The following is a 23451-nucleotide window of genomic DNA, read 5'->3' as shown; positions in this document are numbered from 1 at the left end:
TCAAAAAGACAGCCACCTTTAAAAAACGAATTGAAAAAGTGACGCGTTCACATTTACCACCATCGTTTTTTCAATTTTTTTTGTGTGTGCCTTGCTTAATTTTGTTGAGGCTGATAAGGACCAGAGGACACCTTCTATGAATCCTGAGCCACCAGTGTAAGAGCTAGTAAGGGGCCCTATATGAGGACCAGGAATCCTATCCCGTCATGTCGGTGCAAGGTTTAGAGTGCCGCTGTTTTGTCTTCAAGATAGGCCAATGTCAGGTGTATCTCAGCGTCACACCCCTATTCCTCTGCAGAAACTTGTTGCGATGTCTCTGATCACTAGATGTGGGTAGAGTAGCCAAATATTGTCAGTGACAAAAAATGGTCTTAAATTAACTCTTTGTTTACCCTCGTGGAACAGCGCAATCGGCTCTGTAAGCAAATCATCGGGGACCTCGTGTTTTCTCAATTTGAGCTGGAATTGGAGTAAGGTTTCTGCTATGTTTCGCGTAATTACTTTGAAAAATGTTCTTTGTCCTGCGGGGGAACGAAGACTATATGCAGTCACGTGACTCTCTGGTTTCTTTTAGTTAAATGTGGCTAAAAAGTCAGGTGACACAAGTGTTTCTGACGAACCAAAATCCATCACCCAAGCAATAAATTCCTGCAGATTAAATAAAACACCCGGGAGCAGAATGTTGGCTCTAACGGCATTTCCTATATCCAAAAGTAGTAAAAGTATGTCAGATATGTTTCGTTAAAACTACTTTGACAAATACAATTTATTTAAAAAGTGCGGGGAAATCGCGTGATATTACTGAAACAATTCAGCACATATTAGGAGAGCGAAAAAATATCAAACGGGTTTCAAAACACTGAACCAAGATTTTTTAGATTAACCTTCTAATTTAGATGCACGAACTATTTACTAACGCTGGGAGTCAGCATTTCTTGCAGTACTGTATACACTGATCTGAGTGTACAGACATTGCTCATCGCTCCCTCACTGTTCAGACGATATAGGATCGACGTGTTTTTAACAACTAAATATAAATAGTGCGTTATTGCATGTTTGAGTTGTTTTCTGCATTTTAGGATAGAAAAGTCGTTACAATTACAATAAACCTTATTTACATCAACCCAAAGTCTTTCTTGAAAATCACTACGTAATTATTACTTTGAATAATATCAGTTTGATAAAAGCAATAATAGTAGTAATAGATTAAAAAACACAATGAAGTTCTATTGTATTGTATAATATACACTGTATAGCTTTAGGAGGTCTCGACTGTTCCTCCCCAAATTGTCAAACCCGGAAGTTAGGATTTACGGAAGTATACAAAGAGGGCGTGAACAGATCGCTATACAGCGACGTTGCGTGTTGTTATGTCACGCCTCAAGACAATAACCTGTTTCGTCGCGTGCCCCTTTTTGTTTGGACATTTTTTCTTACTGCGTGGAGTGCTTTAATTTGACGTTAGGTCTGTCCTCAAACACATTATAGTAAACTGTCGGAAGGGAGGCGGTGGTTATACACGTGACGTCACTCTGCCAGAGGAACGCAGAGGTGTCAAAGGGGTTGATGAGCAGCAAGACTAGGAAGCGCCACTATTTCGACACACCTAAAAATTCACCCGAACTCTTACTAACCTCGCCTATTAAGTTTTTTCCCTTCCATCTAAAGGTTTGTTCAATATGATATTGGTTAAAGTGCTCCTCACGTTTTGCTGCATTCTCCATACCTCAGGTAAGTTTTTCTTAACGAACTTTCAGGTAGTTCCGAACTGTCTTCACCCTTGATAGGCGATGGAAGGAATTTATGAGCATTGAGCATTTGAAAATGCCGTTGATATCTTTGGTATCTAGTTTAAGGACACTAGTAGGACTGTGTCTTGTTACGCACCTACATACAATTTCTGTATTAGCTCTCTCATTGTGATTATTCCACCTTAATGTTTTGTTCTCTGGAAGTTTAACTATTTTATAGTTGTATGTTTTAATTACATGTGACCTGGCAAATGGTATGGGGAAAACATTGTGATACTTAACATTTATTGTGATACTTTACAATACAGCTGCTTTCTCAATAAAACGAGAAAACAAGATGACTCATAGGGAAAAACATCAGTACATTGTTGAAGGGAGCCCAACGGATTTTTTTTGAAATCTTAATTCTGTCCTCTAGAGTTGTTTGGACGTGTTGATTTTAGCATATACTGTAGTCTCTTTTAATTCAGAGACCATACAATGCCTTTCATGTGCAGTAAGCTTACTGCCTACAGTGCTCAGTCATGTCTCCTTTTTTACATTGACAACCTTTTGTGGTATATGGTGTCAAGGAAGAAAGGGGAAGACTTCATTCAATTTTTGAAATAGAGAAGCAGAAGAGCAGCAAAGGGTTGATAAAGATGGATGAGAGAACAATAGGCACAACAACAACCACAGCAATTACATAGTCCCATTAAAGCAACACTGGTGATACCGGCATGCTGAAAAACACCACTGTCCTCACAGCATCATTCAGTCAGGCCGCAGCCTTGTCTAATAGGGAAAAAGGGCTTTACACCTGTCTTGTGGCATCCATTAGCAATTACAAACCTTTTTGGGTGCTCGTCAATTGCTGATTTTTGCTATTTGCAGCAGGGCTCGGTCTCTATCCAAGTCAATAGTTTGGGGTAACCTTAAAGCAGAAAAAAACAAGGTCAACAATGCTTAGCCAAATGTGTTCATCTGCGAGGGAAAGTTTTAATTTCAAAGCAATGTTGTTGAAGCTTGCCAGAATGTTGTAAAAGCCCATGAATTCAGCATACATTAAAAATTCTAATTTTTGCTTAGTCTTGGTGAGCCTTGTGGCCAGTTTTGTTTTGAATTTTACAAAATCAACACATTTCATTATTAAAGCACTGCTTATTGCTTTCTGACAATTGTCTAAGTCTTGAGGACAGGTAGAGGAATCTGGTTGTGTGAACATTTGTCTCTTCTGTTGACAAGTTGCTACGAGCCTGTATCAGCCTCTGCCTGTCAGGCCCTTGCTAAATGGAAGCTTTACTATGAAGCAACAAAGCAGCCTGGCAAGGTAGAATCTCTCGGGCTTTAGATTTGATGTTGGTATTGTTACTCTTTGTTTCACTCCAAAAGGTTTCATCCCTTATTCTCAAAGCCAACTTGCAACCCTGTTCCACTTATTCTCAAAGCACTTGTTTTGGATTGAAATTTGGGCTGAAATGATTAATTGGATAACTTGAGTAATTCCAGTCAAAATATTTTTTCTACATGGCTACGCGTCACTGCAGACTCAGTTCAGAAATAACTTGGCAAATATACAATAGCACCACACTGAAAAGAGTGTGTTAAAGACAGAATAACATATCTTCTGCAAAGCAGAACTAAGTAACTTACCGCAACAACATGTTTACGATAGGTATCGATGTTAGCTCATTTACAGTTATATAGCCTAACCCACTAGTTAGGCTATTGTAATGCCCCCACAAGTGTTCAAGGATAGATGCGGTATCAAACGCTATATGGAATAAAACGGTAACATAATAAACACGTGACTCGCTGACTCAGATGACACTCAGCAGGCCACGCTCCACCTTTTAGAGCCACCCACTCAAAATCACAGGTATTATAGTGTGAAATGTGAAGATGCAACACCAAATTTTCACAATAATTGCCCCTCACTTGACCCGCACGTTTTTTGTTTTTTTTGTTTAATAAATGAAAATGTCAATTGGATAATTTGGAGAAAATTCAAATCTAATAAAAAAATTGAATTGCTGCAGCAATAAGCTGCTGCAATAATTCCATAAGTGGACCCACTGAGCGAACACAGTGCCCTTCAGTTCTCCTAGAAAAAAAAAATCTTCAAATCACCTGATGTGCTTCTTCTCATGTGATCCTTGTTTGAGGTTTAAATGGACCACATACTTTGTTGTTGCTCGAAGACCACACAAAGAACAATAAACTAGTCAATACAAAAGCCAGTAGGATTAACTTGGTGGCATACGTGTAAGCTAAACAAGCCTGTTAAGCATGACCACTGACCCATTGTACTATACTTTCCAAATACTGTGTTATCCTACCAAATTCATCACATGTGTAAACACATGGATGACCAACTCTGTTTTACGTTGTGAAATTGCACTTATAGTATATTGGCTTCTTGTTCAAGTACTGTAGTTACGCTGGTTATTTTTGGCCACTCTTTAAATATACACTTAAAATGAGGATCGTTTGGACAGTGTTGTCATCTTGTACACGAAACCTGGGAAAAAAAACAACCCACATTCTTACTCGTCAGGTAAACATACTGCCGGACTTTCCAGCCCTGATGGCGCAAAGATACGTTTTTTAACCACACCGATGTGGTTAAAAAGCTCCTCGGTGGCAGGGCCCCAGGGGTGGATGAGATCCGCCTGGAGTTCCTCAAGGCTCTGGATGTTGTGGGGCTGTCCTGGTTGACACGCCTCTGCAACATCGCGTGGTCAACAGGGAGAGTGCCTCTGGATTGGCAGACCGGGGTGGTAGTCCCTCTTTTTAAAAAGGGGGACCGGAGGGTGTGTTCCAACTACAGAGGGATCACACTCCTCAGCCTCCCTGGTAAGGTTTATTCAGGGGTGCTGGAGAGGAGGGTCCGTCAGGAAGTCGAGCCTCAGATTGAGGAGGAGCAGTGTGGTTTTCGTCCCGGCCGTGGAACAGTGGACCAGCTCTACACCCTTAGCAGGGTCCTTGAGGGTATGTGGGAATTCGCCCAACCAGTCTACATGTGTTTTGTGGACTTGGAGAAGGCGTTTGACCGTGTCCCTCGGGGAGTTCTGTGGGGGGTGCTTCGTGGGTATGGGGTACCGAACCCCCTGATACGGGCTGTTCGGTCACTATACCACCGATGTCAGAGTTTGGTTCGCATTGCCGGCAGTAAGTCGGAATCGTTTCCAGTGGGGGTAGGACTCCGCCAAGGCTGCCCTTTGTCGCCGATTCTGTTCATAACCTTCATGGACAGAATCTCTAGGCGCAGCCGAAGCGTTGAGGGGGTCCGTTTTGGGGACCTCAGTATTACATCCCTGCTTTTTGCAGATGATGTGGTGCTGTTGGCTCCTTCAAACGGGGCTCTCCAACTTTCACTGGAGCGTTTCGCTGCCGAGTGTGAAGCGGTTGGGATGAAAATCAGCACCTCCAAATCTGAAACCATGGTCCTCAGTCGGAAAAGGGTGGAGTGCCCCCTCCGGGTCGGGGAGGAGATCTTACCCCAAGTGGAGGAGTTCAAGTATCTTGGGGTCTTGTTCACGAGTGGGGGTAGGAGGGAGCGGGAGATCGACAGGCGGATCGGTGCAGTGTCTGCTGTGATGCGGACGTTGTATCGGTCTGTCGTGGTGAAGAAGGAGCTGAGCCAAAGGGCGAAGCTCTCAATTTACCGGTCGATCTACGTCCCAACCCTCACCTATGGTCACGAGCTATGGGTCGTGACCGAAAGAACGAGATCCCGGATACAAGCGGCTGAAATGAGTTTTCTCCGCAGGGTGTCCGGGCTCTCCCTTAGAGATAAGGTGAGAAGCTCGGTCATCCGGGAGGGGCTCAGAGTCGAGCCGCTTCTCCTCCACATCAAGAGGAGCCAGATGAGGTGGCTTGGGCATCTGATTCGGATGCCTCCTGAGCGCCTCCCCGGTGAGGTGTTCCGGTCATGTCCCACCGGGAGGAGACCCCGAGGAAGACCCAGGACACGCTGGAGAGACTGTCACCCAGCTTGCCTGGGAACGACTCGGGATCCCCCGGGGAGAGCTGGAAGAAGTAGCTAGGGAGAGGGAAGTCTGGGCTTCCCTGCTAAAGCTGATGCCCCCGCGACCCGGCCCCGGATAAGCGGTAGATGATGGATGGATGGATGGATGGATAAATCTTCTGTCCAGTGTCATTTCACTGTTGATGAATGGCATTTACAAAGTATTTTCAGCCAGAACCGCTGTTTTCTGGATATTTTCTTCATTTATAGCACCTGGTCTGTTTGTTTGGTTGATTAGATATTTACATAAAATGGCACTTGAACTGCCCAACGGGATATCGGTGAAAAATGTTCCTTTTGTGTCTGAAATTTTTACATCGCCTTTGTATTTCTTGCAGCCTTGTTGCAAGGACCCTTGAACAACTACATAGGCCATTATGAGGGTTTATCTTACGACACTGAGGCCCTGCACATGAGGCACCAGAGAGCTAAGCGGGCACTCTCACCTCAAGACGGTACCCTGCACCTGAACTTCCATTCACACGGCAGGTCAGTTGGAAAACAACCACACACCCACCATTACTTCTTTCAGGCGCACACACGCTGTCTTTCGGAATGGTATGACTGTGTTTAACCCCATTACTTCGTGGGATTTACTGAAAACAGAAATTGATTCATGTCATACTTGGATACAACTGTATCATATATTACAAGAAAAGAATGATTCCTCGAAGGTTTTTAGTGCCCAAATTAATTGCTAAGAGCAAGATGAGAATCAGAGTACAGTTGTTGCTCCCACAACAGTTTATTTTCTCAGGAATCTCTACATTAGCAAGTGCTTGGATCCTTTCGCCAGGCCTATGTAATGCATAAATGTTAGTGAGTGACAACCTTCAGGAAGGAAGTTCTTTACAATTGGCATTGATCCAAATTAGATTAATGAGCAATCCTTCCTTGGCATTTTTCTGTTGTACTCTTGCAAATATTTTGATATGTCATGTCGTTAACCTGGTAATTACATAATAAAGAAGGTAGTGAGTTATTGATGTTCCTGGTAAATTACCTTGCCTCAACTTAACACAAAAATGTGGACAAATTGGCTTGCTTTCTTAAATTTTTAAGGATGTTTTGTATGTGTGTGTACACACATACACACACACACACACACTGATAAGATAAAAATAATATACGCCAGGGATGAACATTCTACAAAATGTCGTTGACCTACCATGGGGAATATTAATGGTAAAATAATCAGTACACAGAATTAATCATGGTTTATTGCTTTTCTATAGTATGGGATGATGATTGCCATTGTGCCATGGTGTAGGTCTGTGTAGATGTACTTCAATTTCACAAAGCTGTCTTCTTTATCTTGCAAAGCACTTGTTAGTGCCTGCCATTTTGTCTCAACTGCTTCAAGACCTGATGAATTTCTAAACAACACAGAATAGTTAATTTTCCCGATACCTAATGTACTGTTGATAAGTCTACACATCGTTGGTCATACAGCTTGCCAAATTGTCTCCATGACAAAGCCCACAATGCTGAGGAAACGTTCTGCACCCACAATGCTGAGGAAACGTTCTGCACCGGCAAAGGCACTTAAAGAGTCGCCAAAAAGGAAGAGGAAGATGCTAACTATCGCGGAATAAGTTAAACTACAGGACATGTCATTTGTGGCCTCACTTAGTGAGTTGATGTCAGGAGCTTTGACTCCACCAGCTCCAGTTGACCATGCGCTTAGTTGAGCGTGAGTCCATGCTCAATGAGAGTACCTTCATTTGGTATTTGTATGCCTGACTGCTTATAGCGTTCAATTAATACCGAATTGTCTTATGATGTTGACCACCAAATGAAGGAAGAGGCCGCACTCCTCCAATACTTTTGGAGGGGAGAGGGTATTTTGAACACTCTAGATTCTGAAGACATGTTTGGAGGCTGTCTGGGTTGCGCTGCATTTCGAGTAGTCTTGACTGTGAGCTGATGATGTGGTTTTAGCATTTGTCCCGTGTCTGAATAATTCATCACTCTGCTGCTTGTCCGAGTAGAGCAACGCTGAGCCCCCTCATCATATCTGTATAGTTTAAAGCCATGCACGTGTAACGTCAAATTTGGATAAGTTAGCTCTAATGATGATGTTACTGTATGTTATTAATCATTCATTTTAATCATTTATATGATTAAAATTACAATTAAAATTTCTCATGTGGTCCTTGGGAGCTGTCTGATGCCGCCACAGGCATCACTTTGGCAACCCCTGTTGTGCATTATAAATTAATAAACATTCTTTTCATGTTCGTATTGAAATATTCTACTGGTATAAATGAACATGACACACAAGAATTCAGATCAGAATGTGAGTTTTTTTTTCTCTCAAGTCGATGCTGGTTATTACTCCCCCCTTAACCCCTCACTGCTATAAATCAGTGAAAGATCTGTTCATTGACTTGTTTTATTTTTTTGGTGCGGTGTCTGGAATATGTCTTGAATTTTTATTTTCGCAGTTGCGATTGATAAGGTGGGAAAATGCCAGCATAATACTCAGAATTCTTGGCATGGCTTTTTTCAAGGTCCCTCGTTCAGATCTTAAACCTTCCAGGATTGGGCAGCATGCCATAAATATTTCAGTTTGTAGCAGGACTTGAAATTCCTCACACTAATACCCGGCATATGAAATGAGTTTCAGAAGGAGTGCCTTGTTAGTCAAGCTGTACTTAATTGTATGTTTCCGCTTCTAGAGCGTTCTCACTTCTCTCTCTAGTGACACAAACCTCAGAAGCTATTGTGTTCCATTAGTGGACACAGACGCACTAATGGAAATCATTGTAGTTGATGTTGGACTTTTTCAACCATTTTATCTTATCTTACCTTATCTAAAATCAATGGTCTCAAACTTGGGCCTTAAACTGGACAGTGATTTCAAACTCGATCTGCAAATTGGTGCTGTTGTTAAATACAGCTTCTTTCACCTTAGACAGCTGGCCAAAATAAAATCTCTCCTCTCACATGAACACTTTGAGACAGTAATTCATGCCTTTGTCACATCCCGGCTCGATTACTGCAATGCCCTTTACTTTGGAGTCAGCCAGTCCTCCATTAAGCGCCTTCAGCTGGTCCAGAATGCCACTGTTCGCCTCTTGACTGGTACTCGTAAGAGGGAGCACATAACTCCTACTCTGGCATCCCTTCACTGGCTCCCCATTCCTTTTAGAGTTATTTTCAAGATCCTCCTCTTTGTTTTCAAATCTCTGAATAATCTCGCGCCACCTTACCTCTCTGAGCTCATCCGCCCCTACACACCTGCCCGGCGCCTCAGGTCTGTGGACCAGACTTTGTTAGAAGTACCAAGAACTAAACTGAGGCTCAGAGGGGATCGAGCCTTTTCTGTTGCTGGTCCCTATCTCTGGAATGACCTCCCACTGAACATTCGGCAAGCCTCCTCGCTGCCCATCTTCAAAGCCCTCCTTAAAACTCACTTGTATTCTTTGGCATTCGACTCAGCATGACTTAGATTTGTTCTTGATTTTACTGTTTGGTTCTTTCTACCGCCTTTTATTACCGATTTGTCTTGCTGTTTATTGTGCATGTTAAATTGCTCCATGTACAGCACTTTGTATGCAGCGATGGCTGTTTGAAAGTGCTCTATAAATACTGTTGACTTGACTTGATTTTATTTGCTACATTGTGTTAAAATAAAGAAGCCTTGTGAGCAGTCATTGCATTGCCTCAGGTTTGGGCACGTCTCCATAGTTCATGTGCACTTCATGTGATGTGGTGGGATGTGATTTGAAAGCGAGGATTATGAAGTCTGAACTCTGGCTCTGTGTATCTGGTTACCATCACGAGATATTCCACACACTCATCGAGCATTCATGCAGACACAAACGAAGAATAGTATTTCTTCTTTTACTACTACTGTGACTCAGTAATATTATGTTATCTTGTTATATTATCTGTGTACATGTGTTTCTCCATCGTTTGTATTTAAATATCCATCCAACATTTCAACATCTATTGTCTGAGCCATTCATCCTCACCACGGTCATGATGGTGCTGCAGCCTCTCACAGCCAGTTGTTTCGAAAACTGCTGCTATTGATTCTAACAATTAGCCTGTCAATGGTGTTTTGCATTGTTTGCTCGCATCAAGCTAAGTGGACAACACAATGCTAATGTCCAAAGATAGCCAAAAATGGCTTCGATAGTTTCTGGTCAGTTGACATCTATTCTGGCTGAAAATAGGTTGCACTTCATATTGTCCCTAACACAGAACATTTGCTCCAAGTCACTCTACCAAGGACATATAATAAATCCCCCGAGAAAGCTCCTAGAGACAAATAAATAAAAATCTGAAGTTGATTGCTCAAGACGGGGAAATGAAATGAATTACAGTGCCCTCCATAATTATTGGCACCCCTGGTTGAGATGTGTTTTTTAGCTTCCAATTATTTTATTTTTTTTCTAAATAATATGGGACCTTAATGGAAAAAAAGAGAAAAATCCAACCTTCAATACAAGTGCATTTATTCAGTGGGGAAAAAATCCCACATAAAGAAATAATTATTTGACATCAAATCACCTGTTCCACAATTATTGGCACCCTTAACAATTCCCAGGAAATAAATATAATTGAAGCATTTCTGTCATTTCTACAGTAGTTTACAAAGTTTACCAGAGTATGTAGGAACATTTAATTAGTAATTCATCACTTCCTGTCTCCCTGGGGTATAAATATGACGTGACACCGAGGCCATTTCTCTTATCCACTCTTAAACATGGGAAAGACAAAGGAACACAGCATACAAGTGAGGCAGATGTGCGTCGACCTTCACAGGTCAGGCAGAGGCTACAAGAAGATTGCCACTCAACTGCAGCTGCCCATATCCACTGTGAGAGGAATAATTAAGAAGTTCAAAACAACTGGAACAGTGGTAAACAAGCCTGGACGAGGAGCCAAGTTTATTTTGCCACCACGCACAGTGAGGAGGATGGTAAGAGAAATCAAAAGATCTCCAAAGCTCACTGTTACAGAATTACAACAAATGGTAGCATCCTGGGGTCACAAAGTCTCCAAATCAACCATCAGGCGCTGTCTACACGCCAACAAGCTGTTTGGGAGGCATGCACGGAGAAAACCTTTCCTCACTCACAATCATAAACGCAAGCGTCTGGAGTTCGCCAAGCGGTATTGGGGCTTCAACTGGGACCGTGTGCTTTGGTCAGATGAGACCAAGATTGAGCTTTTTGGCAACAAACACTCTAAGTGGGTCTGGCGTACCACGAAAGATGCGCATGCTGAAAAGCACCTCATACCCACTGTGAAGTATGGGGGTGGGTCAGTGATGCTGTGGGGCTGTTTCGCTTCCAAAGGCCCTGGGAACCTTGTTAGGGTGCATGGCATCATGAATGCTTTGAAATACCAGGACATTTTAAATCAAAATCTGTTGCCCTCTGCCCGAAAGCTGAAGCTGGGTCGTCACTGGGTCTTTCAGCAAGACAATGACCCTAAACATATGGCCAAATCTACACAGAAATGGTTCACCAGACACAAAATCAAGCTCCTCCCATGGCCATCTCAGTCCCCTGACCTCAACCCCATTGAGAACCTGTGGGGTGAGCTGAAGAGGAGAGTACAGAGGAGAGGACCCAGGTCTCTGGATGATTTAGAGAGATTCTGCAAAGAGGAATGGCTGAAGATCCCTCTTTCTGTCTTTTCCCATCTTGTGAAACATTATAGGAGAAGATTAGGTGCTGTTTTGTTGGCAAAAGGGGGTTGTACAAAATATTAACACCAGGGGTGCTAATAATTGTGACACACATTATTTGATGTCAAATAATTATTTCTTTATGTGGGATTTTTTCCCCACTGAATAAATGCACTTGTATTGAAGGTTGGATTTTTCTCTTTTTTTCCATTAAGGTCCCATATTATTTAGAAAAAAAATAAAATAATTGGAAGCTAAAAAACACATCTCAACCAGGGGTGCCAATACTTATGGAGGGCACTGTATGTTTATGTATGTAGACATAATCGAGATTGATTTATTGATTGTTGTCCAGGTCTGCGTTTGAGATGGTAGTTTTGTTGGTGGCCCTTGAATTCATCTTATACACTGTCGAAGGTGAAATCATGTTTCTCGCTTCTTCCATCTTGATACTGTATGAATAGCCTGCATAGTTTTCTTCGGATGTATTCCATTTTATTTATTTTTGTGTTGGATATGCCAAACGTTCAATTCAGTGACTTACGGTCATACCGTTTGTGTGAAGTTCTCGTGTCCATAATCGTTTGCCCATGTCTGATGTCAAGCCAGTTTGTGCTCGTAAAGTACCAATAGCTAATTCTATTGATGAGCCTCATGTGAAGTTGGTTTGTTTGTGTTGGATTATTTCACACTGAATACAATTGTTTGTTTAACAAGGGTTCGTCATTGTTTTCATGCTAAATGCATGGTGTTCATGCTTTATGATCTCTCAACTTCAATTGCGTTGTTGTCATCTTGTGGCGTCTATTTTTTAACCGTATTTTAAGGGGCCGTCAGATTGTGGATTTTCACTCTTCACGGCAGGGCTTGGTCCCATACTGCCAAGAGCAGATTACTTTACATGATAATGTCATTTATTGTTTTAACTACACGTAATACTGTACTTGTATGCCATATTTAGACATTTCAACCTGCAGATGAAGAGGGACAGATCAGTGTTTTCTCCAGATGTTGTCATGGAGGTGTCAGGAGAGGAGGAACCAATTGACACGTCACATATCTACAGTGGCAAACTCTTGGGTAGGTGTATTTTTATCACAGCACAACATACAAGCACTTACTAACTTGTGTTCTCGACTGATTCCCCTTTTGGGCGCACCCCTCCCGTGTGTGTCGTCTGCAGAGTTCAAATGAACCCTATATCCTGTTTGTCAGGTTTGTGTGTCTGCAATGGGACGGAACAGAATGAGACCCGATACATTCTCTCCTTGTTCAGGGTCTTCCTTTAGAATAGTTATCTTCATGTTATCTGAGATGATGTACCGTGCATAATATTACTAATCGCTGCATTTTAGGGTGAGGCTCTGTTATCATTGAATGTGAAGAATGTGGTATTATGAGAAACATTTATATCAGGCAGCATGAAATCATCATGTCTGCTGTTTTAATTAGCAATATAATGCAACACTCGGCCAATAAGATAATATTATTTATCACGATGCCACCATTGGGCACACTCACAGTTTCCTTAACTTTGCTTCATTTGGTGTCCGACGTATTTCAGGTGAAAATGGGACATTGAGCCACGGATCTGTGATCAACGGGAGATTCGAGGGCTTCATTAAAACGCAGCAAGGAATATATTACATTGAACCCTCAGAAAGGTACTTGGAGAAGAATGTCCCCTTTCACTCCATCATTTATCATGAGGATGACATTAGTAAGTATCTCTCTCTCTCTCTCTCTCTCTCTCTCTCTACACTGAATCTATGGTTTTGTTTGTTGATACTAAAAGCTACCATATGAGATTTTAAGGGTTTAATTCCACTGTATACATATATAAATATAACATGTATCAAATGTATTTAATCCAACCAAACCATCATAAAAGCTACAGAAGGATAAAACAAAGCAGAGGTCAAACAAGAAATAAGTGCGCCTGATAAAACACTAGAATGAAAATTAGTACACAGTGATGAAAGACCCAATGGACTGGAATGAGTCTGACAGGGGCCCCACCCTGCCTCAGGGCATCCAAATAGCTCACCGCTGAATAGTTTCGTGTGCAAATGAAAGAATGTACAGGCATTGTGAATGTACAGTGGTACCTGACTTGACTTTTTGGAGATGCGAGATGTACCTCAGCCTAATTATTTTTATATTTTTTTGGGCATTTCACGTTTTCTAGTTAACCAAACGCAACACAACTTTGAAAATTTGCTAGCTTAAGGATAACACAACCTGCAAAACATCAAGGACAGGCTAATAAAACTAGCTTAGTTTTACAGCAACTCATGTCAACAAACAGTGTAACCATAATCACAAGCATATCTTTATCCCGTCGGAGATTCCAGGTTTGTACTAATTGACTTCTCCAGTCGGACTGCAGAGACTTCAGACGTTGCAGTGTTGGTTAGTACCATTCACATCCTTGTTTTCTGCCTGTTTACCAGCTTATCCTCATAAATATGGCTCTGATGGAGGCTGTGCTGATCCATCAGTGTTTGAAAGGATGAGGACGTACCAGGCATCTGCGGTCGAGCCGTCTGTCAGAGCAAGTGGCAACATTACTAATATTGCATCGTCCCACCTTACACATATGATTAAATCAATTCCCTTTACACTACCACTCACTCCTCTACAAACATTTTGGATGTACGGTATGCTTTTTTTCCCTAATATCTTTTTTTTCTTCAATGTTCTTTTGTTTAGGGTCCAAATAGTGATCATGTCGACGACAGACACTACGGTCCTGTCATTTTTAGAAGGAAAAGAGCAGTGGCGGAAGATAAGAATACCTGCCAGCTCTATATTCAGACCGACCACCTTTTCTACAAATACTATGGCACTCGAGAAGCTGTCATTGCACAGGTATTATCGTATAGACGAGCAAGACGTGTTATTTTAGATGTCTCAAATATGCGTGACCATGAATTAACTTTGGTCACAGATCTCCAGCCATGTTCAGGCAATGAACTCCATTTACCAGATCACAGACTTCAAAGGCATCCGAAATATCGGCTTCATGGTTAAAAGGATCAGGGTGAGTTGTATCTCTCGCAAAGCTGTGTTGAGCTTTTACATGCAAGGTCTGGGGATGAGTAGTGATACAAAGTGGTATGTGATATGATACTAACTCCTTTTTTATACCTGCATGAAGTACCTCGATACAGCAACTAAAGTGATACTATGCAAAAAACATCAGTAAAAGCAGTGGCATAGTAGCTGATAAAACACCTGCAAATTCTTTGTATTTTTGTTGATTTAAAAAAATATTAAGTTACTAACTTAGAATACTTTCTAATACTGTAATACTTTTTAATTTGTAAACAATTCTCAACATTTGAACACAACCATGAAAATATTTAAATGCTAAATCTTTGACAGCCTCCAAAAAGGCACCGCCCAATCTCAGCACTTCAGAAGGAGAACACTATCACAGCATAATAATAATAAAAAAAAGTCGAGATTTCGTTTTATTCTGTTTTAGTCATGCGCAACACTACTGTGATGATTGTGTGTACATCCCAGGATGCCTTTCTAGAAGAACTATTTCTGTCCTGATTGATGACTTCACCTCTTAGATAAACACCACAAATGACCAGACAGACAATCCATTTCGTTTTCCCAACATTGGAGTAGAGAAGTTTTTGGAGCTCAACTCTGAACAGAACCACGATGACTACTGCCTGGCCTACGTCTTCACTGACAGGGACTTTGACGAAGGCGTTCTTGGCCTGGCTTGGGTTGCCTCTCCTGCAGGTTCGTCACATACATGCAATCTGAGTGAGAGTCACTTCCTGTGTTATCTTGGATAGATTTGTGTTTGCTTAGTATTGTGAGCAATATTTGCATGGTAACGAGTAAAGGTAATTGTATAAAAAAAGTACAGCCACAATCTGGCGTGTATAACCACAATGAAATACACATCAACGAAAATACTGCATATTGCTAAAGTACTTTGAGGATGAAGTGATTTGGAGGACATTACCGCCTCCCAAATAACAACATAATTTTGTGCAATACAGGAAAGCACTGTGGACTTTGCTAACTGCTGTATTGCAAAAACATTTTCATTTTTTTTTTTAACCACATTACAACATTTATCGATTTTTGGACAAGATTGCAATTTCCTGTAACGGTTGTAATTTCCAAAAAGAGCCACTGAATTGTTTACTGCACTGCAATGGATCAAATGATTGAGGCAATTTTGATTTTAAGAAGTAGATACCACCTGCCGAGCATGGAGAAGAATATCATTTTAATGTAAGAAATGGAAGCACCTTTTGCTGGCTTTAAAAATAATGTAATATACAAAATAAAACGTAGTATAGAACTGTACTGAAAGTACCGGTATGTAAAATTGTCATCGTTTAAGTTGCTGCACAACCCACACATTTGTGCAAACAACGTATAATTAAAAGGACTAATTTGAAGGATTAATACATTAAAATGTCTAGATGGCAAAAAGTGATAAATCTTTTACACGAAAAAAAACCCAGCAACTTAAAAAACACTTAAAAGTGTACAGCCTACATTTGCGTAATGGCCACGCAGAAGTTGAAAGGACAGCGACATTGAATAACAAAACGAGTGCTGTTTCATTTTGGTTGTAGTTACTACGTAATTATACCGTACACAAACCATTCTTGCTGAAAACTAGACCTTTTGTTTAACATTGCCATCTGCAGGAGAGCATTTCTCTAACTTGGTGAGTCAAGTCAGTAATTTAAAAAAAAGGGGAAAAAAACAGTCACATGAATTTAAGTGTCTTTTTAATGCTAATTAATTCCACCCACAAAATGATGGGAGATGTTATAGCGTAATAACTGGTGGTGCAGGCTTGCGTCTGTCTGTTAGTTTTTGGGGAAATTAACTGCAGCAGGAACAGATTGAACAGTGAATTATTATGCTATAAAAAAAACCCACATTGTCATTTGTTATTGCTGTGGCTTCCTCTGAAGAGCTTGGAAGAGGCTGCTTGAATGTTCCTTGGAGTTGCTTTCTTAAGGATCGCTAGCCATGACTAGAAACTGACCTCTGTTTGCAGGAGCATAATCACTCAGTGTTGCTCTGACCACAGGAAGCTCAGGAGGCATCTGTGAGAAAAACAGACTGTACTCCGATGGGAAGAGGAAGTCCTTGAACACTGGCATTATCACCGTGCAGAACTATGCCTCGCACGTGCCCCCTAAGGTGTCGCACATCACCTTCGCCCATGAGGTCGGACACAGCTTTGGCTCTCCTGTAAGTAGGAACACACAAAGCCCCTCAAAATGCCGGCACGTGTGACATGACCTTTCGGCATTGTCACCAGCAACACATTTGTCTCTATTGGCAGCATGACTCTGGGCTCCAGTGCACCCCGGGAGAGTCTTCCAATCAAGCCCAAAAGGAGATGGGCAATTACATAATGTATGCACGAGCCACTTCAGGAGACAAGATCAACAATAACAAGTTTTCAATGTGCAGCATCGGCAATATGAGTGCCGTTCTGGCAGTGAAAAAGAATGACTGTTTTGTCGGTAAATCCTTACCCTTTCAGTGTGTATCAACTTGTTTTATGTTTCTGTGCCACTTTCTGAGCCCTTAACTCATTCACTGCCAGCCTCCCCAGAACACAGCATCTTTCAAGAGCCACTATTGTGTTATTTGACAATGCAAGCGGTCAAACTACCAAGAGAAGCAAGGGGGGCGTGCAGTTGTAATTTTGGTACTTTACAAACTCCCATTTTAAATCATTGGTTAAATCTGAAAATCATATGGTGGAAAATTGAAGTGTAAATATTTTTTTTATAAAAAGGGGCACATTATTCTCGCTTCTCCAAGTAAATCCATTTAAAGAGATGCTTAAAGGGAAATTTAAATTGTAAATTGGTAAATGTATTTAAATGCAGATGTTAGAAGGGAAATTGAAATGTTAAATGTAAATATTTCCTGTAAAAAGGGGCAGAATTTTGAAATTGTTTTCTCTGCTCCTTTTTATTGAAATAAACAAAAAATGTAGTTGTCCATATGTTATTCTGTTAGCTGTTTTACATGGTGTTTGTTATTCATTCATGCTTTTTTTCACAATTGCAGCACACTTTCCAATAACTATGGCGACAAATACTGTTTATACAATCCATTTTAAATATTGTTCAAAAACATTTTTTACATTGATGGCAGTGAACTGTTGGAATCCACTTGAAGGCTATTGATGTCCATGGCAGTGAATGAATGAAGTGGCCCAGGGGATAAATCATTTTTTTCTCAACCTGTTGGGGTTTTGTTTTCATTTTATTGTGTCTGAATGCGCAGTGTCTGGAGAACCTATCTGTGGTAATGGACTTGTGGAGGACGAAGAGGAGTGTGACTGCGGCTACAGCGATCAGTGTACGGACCCATGTTGCTATAACGCCAATGAAGTGGAGGACAAAAGGTGTAAACTCCAACCTGGAAAGATCTGCAGGTCAGATGTGATCAATGCACACAGCACTGGTTCCAACAAGCTCATCATTACAGTACGCATACATATTTTCCCGTTTCACATCAATCAATCAAACTTTATTTATATAGCACTTTTCATATTTCATATTTCATATTTCAATCCACGCTGAATGACAGCCGCCACACCTCCCAGCGTGGAGGGCCCCCCATGACAAAACACAAAAATCAATGAACAAATAAATGAAAAGGCTTGAGTTAAAGGAATTCAAATAAGTACAGTACATAAATAAGTTATTCAAAAGCCAAGCTATAAATATGTGCCTTAGTTGCAAGTTGTGAAAAGGTATCGAAATAATGAGCATACACCGTTGTCTATTTTGATTCACTGAGAAATCTAATTTATGTTCCTCTACTTCAGTAATCATTGCAGGTTTCACTTACCATACGTCACAGCCATTTTGTGGCATCTCGGGGCAATTACAAACCTAGCGCGGGACTGAATTGTTCTACACTGCTCAAAAAAAAAGGAAACACTAAAATAATATATCCCAAATATTAATGAAATGTTCCAGTTGGAAATCTGCAGGAACTGCCAACACACTTAAGCTACATTTCATGCATCACAAGGAACCCAGGAGACAATGGTCTCCTGGTTTAGCTGTCACAAACTCAATATCGAGACTGCATACCTGTGTCGAAAATGAGAATGTCTCAACTTCTACATTGATTTGTACATGTGAGATGTCAGCATGCTGACAATGCTACTTGGCGCATACGTGTCATCAACTAGTCTACACTGCTACTAGTGTATCAGGTTTTGGTCTCAATCAAACTGTGGCTATTAGAATAAAAGCAAACCCTTTGTCTAACGAATAAAACCCCTTTTCCCGCAGCCCAAGCCAAGGCCCATGCTGCACTGAGACGTGCTCTTTTAAGAGCACACTTGATGCGTGCAGGAAGGAGTCTGAGTGTTCTTTTCAGGGCATGTGCAGCGGAGCCAGCGCCGACTGTCCTGTTTCTCTCCCAAAGGAAAACTTCACCTCTTGCCACGAGGAGACGCAAGTCTGCGTCAATGGGGTATGTGACCTTCTGTTTCACGTGTTGTATTTGGAATACACTGATTTTAATTTCAACCATCCTTTATCCACTTAATTGGTGCAGGTCTGTTCAGGTTCCATTTGTGAGAAGTACAATCTAGAAGAATGCACATGTGCGAGAGAGAATGAAAAGGACGAGCCGGCTGAACTCTGTCATGTGTGCTGCATGGAAAAAAGTGAGTTTACAGTCTGAAAAACGTCCTTGGATTTTAATGCATGATGGTGTCAGTCATCGTAACTTCAAAGCTTTAAGGATCAGGATGTTCAGGAAACAAATTGTCTTCCCCACCCCTAAAGTGAACCCAAGCACCTGTAGAAGCTCAGGCTCGGAACAATGGGCCAAGTTCTTCAACAGAAAGATCACAAATCTGCAACCCGGCTCACCGTGCAATGATTTCAAGGGCTACTGCGATGTGTTCATGAGGTGTCGTCTGGTGGATGCTGACGGGCCTCTGTCAAGGCTTAAGAAAGCCATCTTCAATGCAGAAATCTATGAGACCATTGCAGAGTGGATAGTGGTGAGTGTCTTGGATCTGACACATCTACTTCACGTCGTGTATGTATATTTTGTTCATTCCATATGCGTCCGTGTTGCAGCATCACTGGTGGGCAGTGGCTCTGATGGGCATCACTCTTATTTTGTTGATGGCTGGATTCATCAAAGTCTGCAGCGTCCACACCCCTAGCAGCAACCCTAAACTGCCTCCTCCAAGGCCACTGCCAGGTATTGCACGCAGCCTCAAGACGCACGCTGGAAATTCAAATACAGTGGCATCTGGTATAGGTGCCACAAACTGAGATTTTCGAGTTGCCCTCGCCCCTGGTGGATGTTTTTTTTTTCTCTGCAAGTTTGACTTGCAAGTGTACATCAGGCATTTCGCCACATGATGGCAGCAGTGAACAACTGGCCACCATCAGTTCTTGTGATTCCCTTGCAGGGAAAGTTCAAACTTATTAAAACTAGGACACAATTAGACAGGATCGTGAAAATAGCGTGTTCTAATCATTAGAAAACTTTAAACAACTTCTGTTTGAACATATGTTGTAGCAACACTTGCAGACGGATCTTACAACAGTACTCACCGACATATGTACACAGATTCATTGTTTTGGAATCTATGACTGGAATAATATGGTTTGATCTCTTTGTTCTGGCCAAAACCCAAGCTGCATCATTTTGAATGAGCTGCAGCTGTTTGATGCTCTTTTGAGGGAGTCCAGTCCGAATTACATGACGAAAATAGTCAATAAAAAGAAGCATGAATATTGTCCACAGTATTACATTTTGTCATGGTAATTGAATTATTAAGTGCTGCATCATATTGTAATTTTGCTGGTTTGTGACTATTTAACCTGGTTGAGTGTACATTTATGAAGCACAATACTTGATGTCGAGTGTCTCAAATTAATAATTCTGATATAATACTATTTTATCTTCTCTGTGACCAGTCCACTATCAATTTGAGGGTTTCAATGTATGATAATTTCAAGTGCGTACAACAACCCCTATTTTGTTTTATTTGTTTCTGTATGAATGTAAGTGAAGTTGCTTGAAACCAGTGAGCCGCTGGTCAACAATGCCAAGTGTGAACCCAATTGAACTGAGCTGTTGTTACCTTGTAGGTACCTTGAGGAGAAGGCAGCACCATGCCAACCCTGCGCGACGTTATCGTCCCAGTGGTGAGAACTACCAAATGGGGCGCATGGGGCCCTGAGATTTTTGCTCTGAGCCTACTGCACCCTTCTTGTGCCTACACCGGAAGCACTTGACTCCCAAAGAGTTCCTGTACCTTTACTGCAAGTCTTTAACAGCAGCTGCCACGATTCCACGTCTCTGAAGTGATGCAGGGCCAAGCAAGATACCATCGCCTTACTATGCTTTTAATGTGACTTTTTTTTTTTTTACCTGAGAGAAAGGAGGGAGGAAGCTTGCCTTTCAACGGCCTCACTTCACTATCAACTATCCTTTCAACTGTACTTTTTTATTCTTCCTCGCTGAGCCCGCAGCAGGACTGCAAGTAAAACTCAGCATTTTACTCCCCAATCAACACTGACATGTCTTATTCCTGCCAATCACGCTTTTCAAACATATCGCCTTTATTCTTTACGCATGACTGTACTTTGACTGACGCAAAATGAAAATGTTTTTATTTTTTATTCTCATCCCGAACCCTCCAAAAACTACCTAAAATAATGATCCAATTCAAATGTATTTAAATGCTGATGTACTCAAATGTTGAAATACAACTGAGCTGTAATTCTTTAGTGTACTACTGGAGTCCACGTACCACTAGTGGTTTTAGCGCCACACTTGGAGAATCACTGTTGTTCCCCATCCCGATTTAATTATATAAATATAATCTTGAGATGTTCATCTTGCATTTTTGATGTTTTAGTCCACAGCAAAATTTGGCAACCGTGCTCCAATACTTTGACAGACGTGTTGGAGTCTTAGAGATGATTGTTTAAAAAGCACATTTTTAAATGAACAAATGATAACTATTCATAGGAAATTACGGGCACTTCCTGACTGGCGCCTGGTCCCCAGAGAAGCTTTCGATACATACTCCATGTTGGTCTCGAATACGAATAGCAAATTGAGAAAGGTTGTGTCTGGAATGTTAGATGAGCGTTACGGTGGCGGATTAAATGTTGACGTGGCTTTGTTTACATCAAGCTTTTATTGTGATAGACGCGAATGGTGACATTTCTTGATGAACATTTGTCACCTTTTTTGTGTCCATTCCTCAGAAGATTTATCTCGCATCCCAGTAGTGGCAAGTAATTTTAAATAGAAACCTTCCATTCATCCATCCTTGCTCTGTCTACCCAAGTTACACAAAAATCTGCCAATGAAAGAGTTTTATGTCTCATGCTGGAGGAAAAGCACTGATTTATGTGCAGACCACAAGCTGGCTTCTGGCAGAGCAAACTAAACATTTTATTTAGTCCATTGTTGTGTCACGCACCACTGCAGTTTGTTGTTGTGTGAGGATTGTTACTGAGCAGTTCAGACAATGGAAAAGACTCCTTCACTGAAAAGTGCCTTTTTGTTTTCAATCAAATGGATACAAGGAAAATTGCTATTTTATATTGATGGGTTGAGGGGTTGTTTTTTTTTTGGTACTTGTATTGAATCCAATTGTAAGTGAAAATGTTTGAAGCTTTGTTTGTGTTTGTTCCTACACTGGACTTTTGAGTGAAACATTCTAAATTGATAATTGCAACATTACCCGCCAAATGTTCATGTCCATTGTGGTTTGTTTGTTGTTTTTTTTGTATTGTAATCTTTATTTCACATGTTTTGTTTTCTTTGTATTGTCCGAATTCCCTTTGAACTACTACAAAAGATTGCCTTATGCTGGCCATTTTTGGCCACCTCACTTCCATTAAAAAAAACATTTTAGATGTGGTATTGCAAATGTAATAAAGCTATGAAATTTCCCAACTCCATGAGAACTGCATTTGGAGAAAAAATCAGATTTACTGGATGTACTTAAACCACTTGGCTCTCAATATCGACTGAGCATAATAATACGTGCGTGTGCATCCGCGCGCGTGTGAATTTTGCCAGATGCCATCAATTTTTGGACAATGTCATGTCAGCAGTTTCCCCAAAGAGGCATTTAATGGCTCATTGCAGTGGTTCTCAAACTTTATAAAGTCCCACCTCAAAAAATTGCGACCAACATGAAAAAACTTGAAAATAGCATAGAGAGCCCAACTGCTCATTAAAAAACAAGGTTATTTCTAAAGCTTAAAGTAAAGTATAAATCTTTTCACACACCACAGAAGAAAATTTGAATGTTTAAAAAAGAAATACATAAAAATAACCAAGTAGGGGAGACCAGGGCTTGTTGTGGCACAGGTAAGTTGTCACAATGCATTTTAAAATAGAGTAGTTTTTCTTCATGTTTATATACTGTATTAGTCATGTCCTGTTTGAGAAGAAAATAGCACATTGTGAGCTGAGATGATCACCAATTAACCATTTTGCACGATCCAAAGTAAAAAGTTTATTTCATGTATTTAGAAACAAGCGTTTTTCAGAATAATGAATCGGTTCACGTACGCCAGAATTGCTATTCGGATGATGAATCTGAATAGTGTTCAAATTTGTCAAGTTTGAGTGTTTATAAATACCGTTGTTGGAACCATGTCCACATTTCAGCCCTGGTTTGTTTCAGGATGAACCGATGTTTTGGTTGTTTATAGCAAAGTATGGTATCGTTTTAATGGTGCGGCCCACTTGACATCTACCGAGGCCGTATGTGGCCCACCATGTGAAATGAGTTTGACACCAGTGATGTATAGAAAGGCGTTTTTAGCCAAAAAAACCCGACTGTAGTAAGGTGTTTTAGCCGGAAAAAAACGACCGTGAATAGTAAGGTGTTTAAAAAAAAAAACGACCCATGTATAAGAAGGTGTTTTTAGCCGAAAAAAATAACCATGTATAGTAAGGCGTTTTAAGCGGAAAAAAACGACCATGTACACAAGGCGTTTTTAGCCGAAAAACAA

General features: G+C 41.0%; 1 protein-coding gene across 2 annotated transcripts; it reads left to right on the top strand.

Moving 5' to 3' along the window:
- Nucleotides 1-1295: 1295 nt before the first annotated feature.
- On the top strand, nucleotides 1296-22386 carry adam10a (ADAM metallopeptidase domain 10a). Of its 2 annotated transcripts, XM_052063777.1 has the most exons (16): nucleotides 1297-1731; nucleotides 6099-6249; nucleotides 12369-12487; nucleotides 12972-13127; nucleotides 13861-13961; nucleotides 14120-14278; nucleotides 14358-14450; nucleotides 14992-15169; nucleotides 16491-16654; nucleotides 16749-16932; nucleotides 17708-17858; nucleotides 18730-18913; nucleotides 18998-19109; nucleotides 19231-19451; nucleotides 19531-19657; nucleotides 20557-22386. In XM_052063777.1, exons 1-16 carry the CDS (start codon nucleotides 1680-1682, stop codon nucleotides 20646-20648), a joined length of 2244 nt encoding a protein of 747 aa, XP_051919737.1. In that variant the 5' UTR covers nucleotides 1297-1679; the 3' UTR covers nucleotides 20649-22386. The 2 variants fall into 2 exon arrangements, with proteins under 2 accessions (XP_051919738.1, XP_051919737.1); XM_052063778.1 differs by lacking the exon at nucleotides 6099-6249 and having other exon boundaries at nucleotides 1296-1731.
- The last annotated feature ends 1065 nt before the right edge of the window (nucleotides 22387-23451 follow it).

The sequence above is a fragment of the Hippocampus zosterae genome, chromosome 4 (genome assembly GCF_025434085.1).
Source record: "Hippocampus zosterae strain Florida chromosome 4, ASM2543408v3, whole genome shotgun sequence".
In the NCBI taxonomy this organism is placed as follows: Eukaryota; Metazoa; Chordata; class Actinopteri; order Syngnathiformes; family Syngnathidae; genus Hippocampus; species Hippocampus zosterae.
The sequence above is the reverse complement of the archived record's forward strand: the minus strand, read 5'-3'. Positions and strand labels throughout refer to the sequence as shown.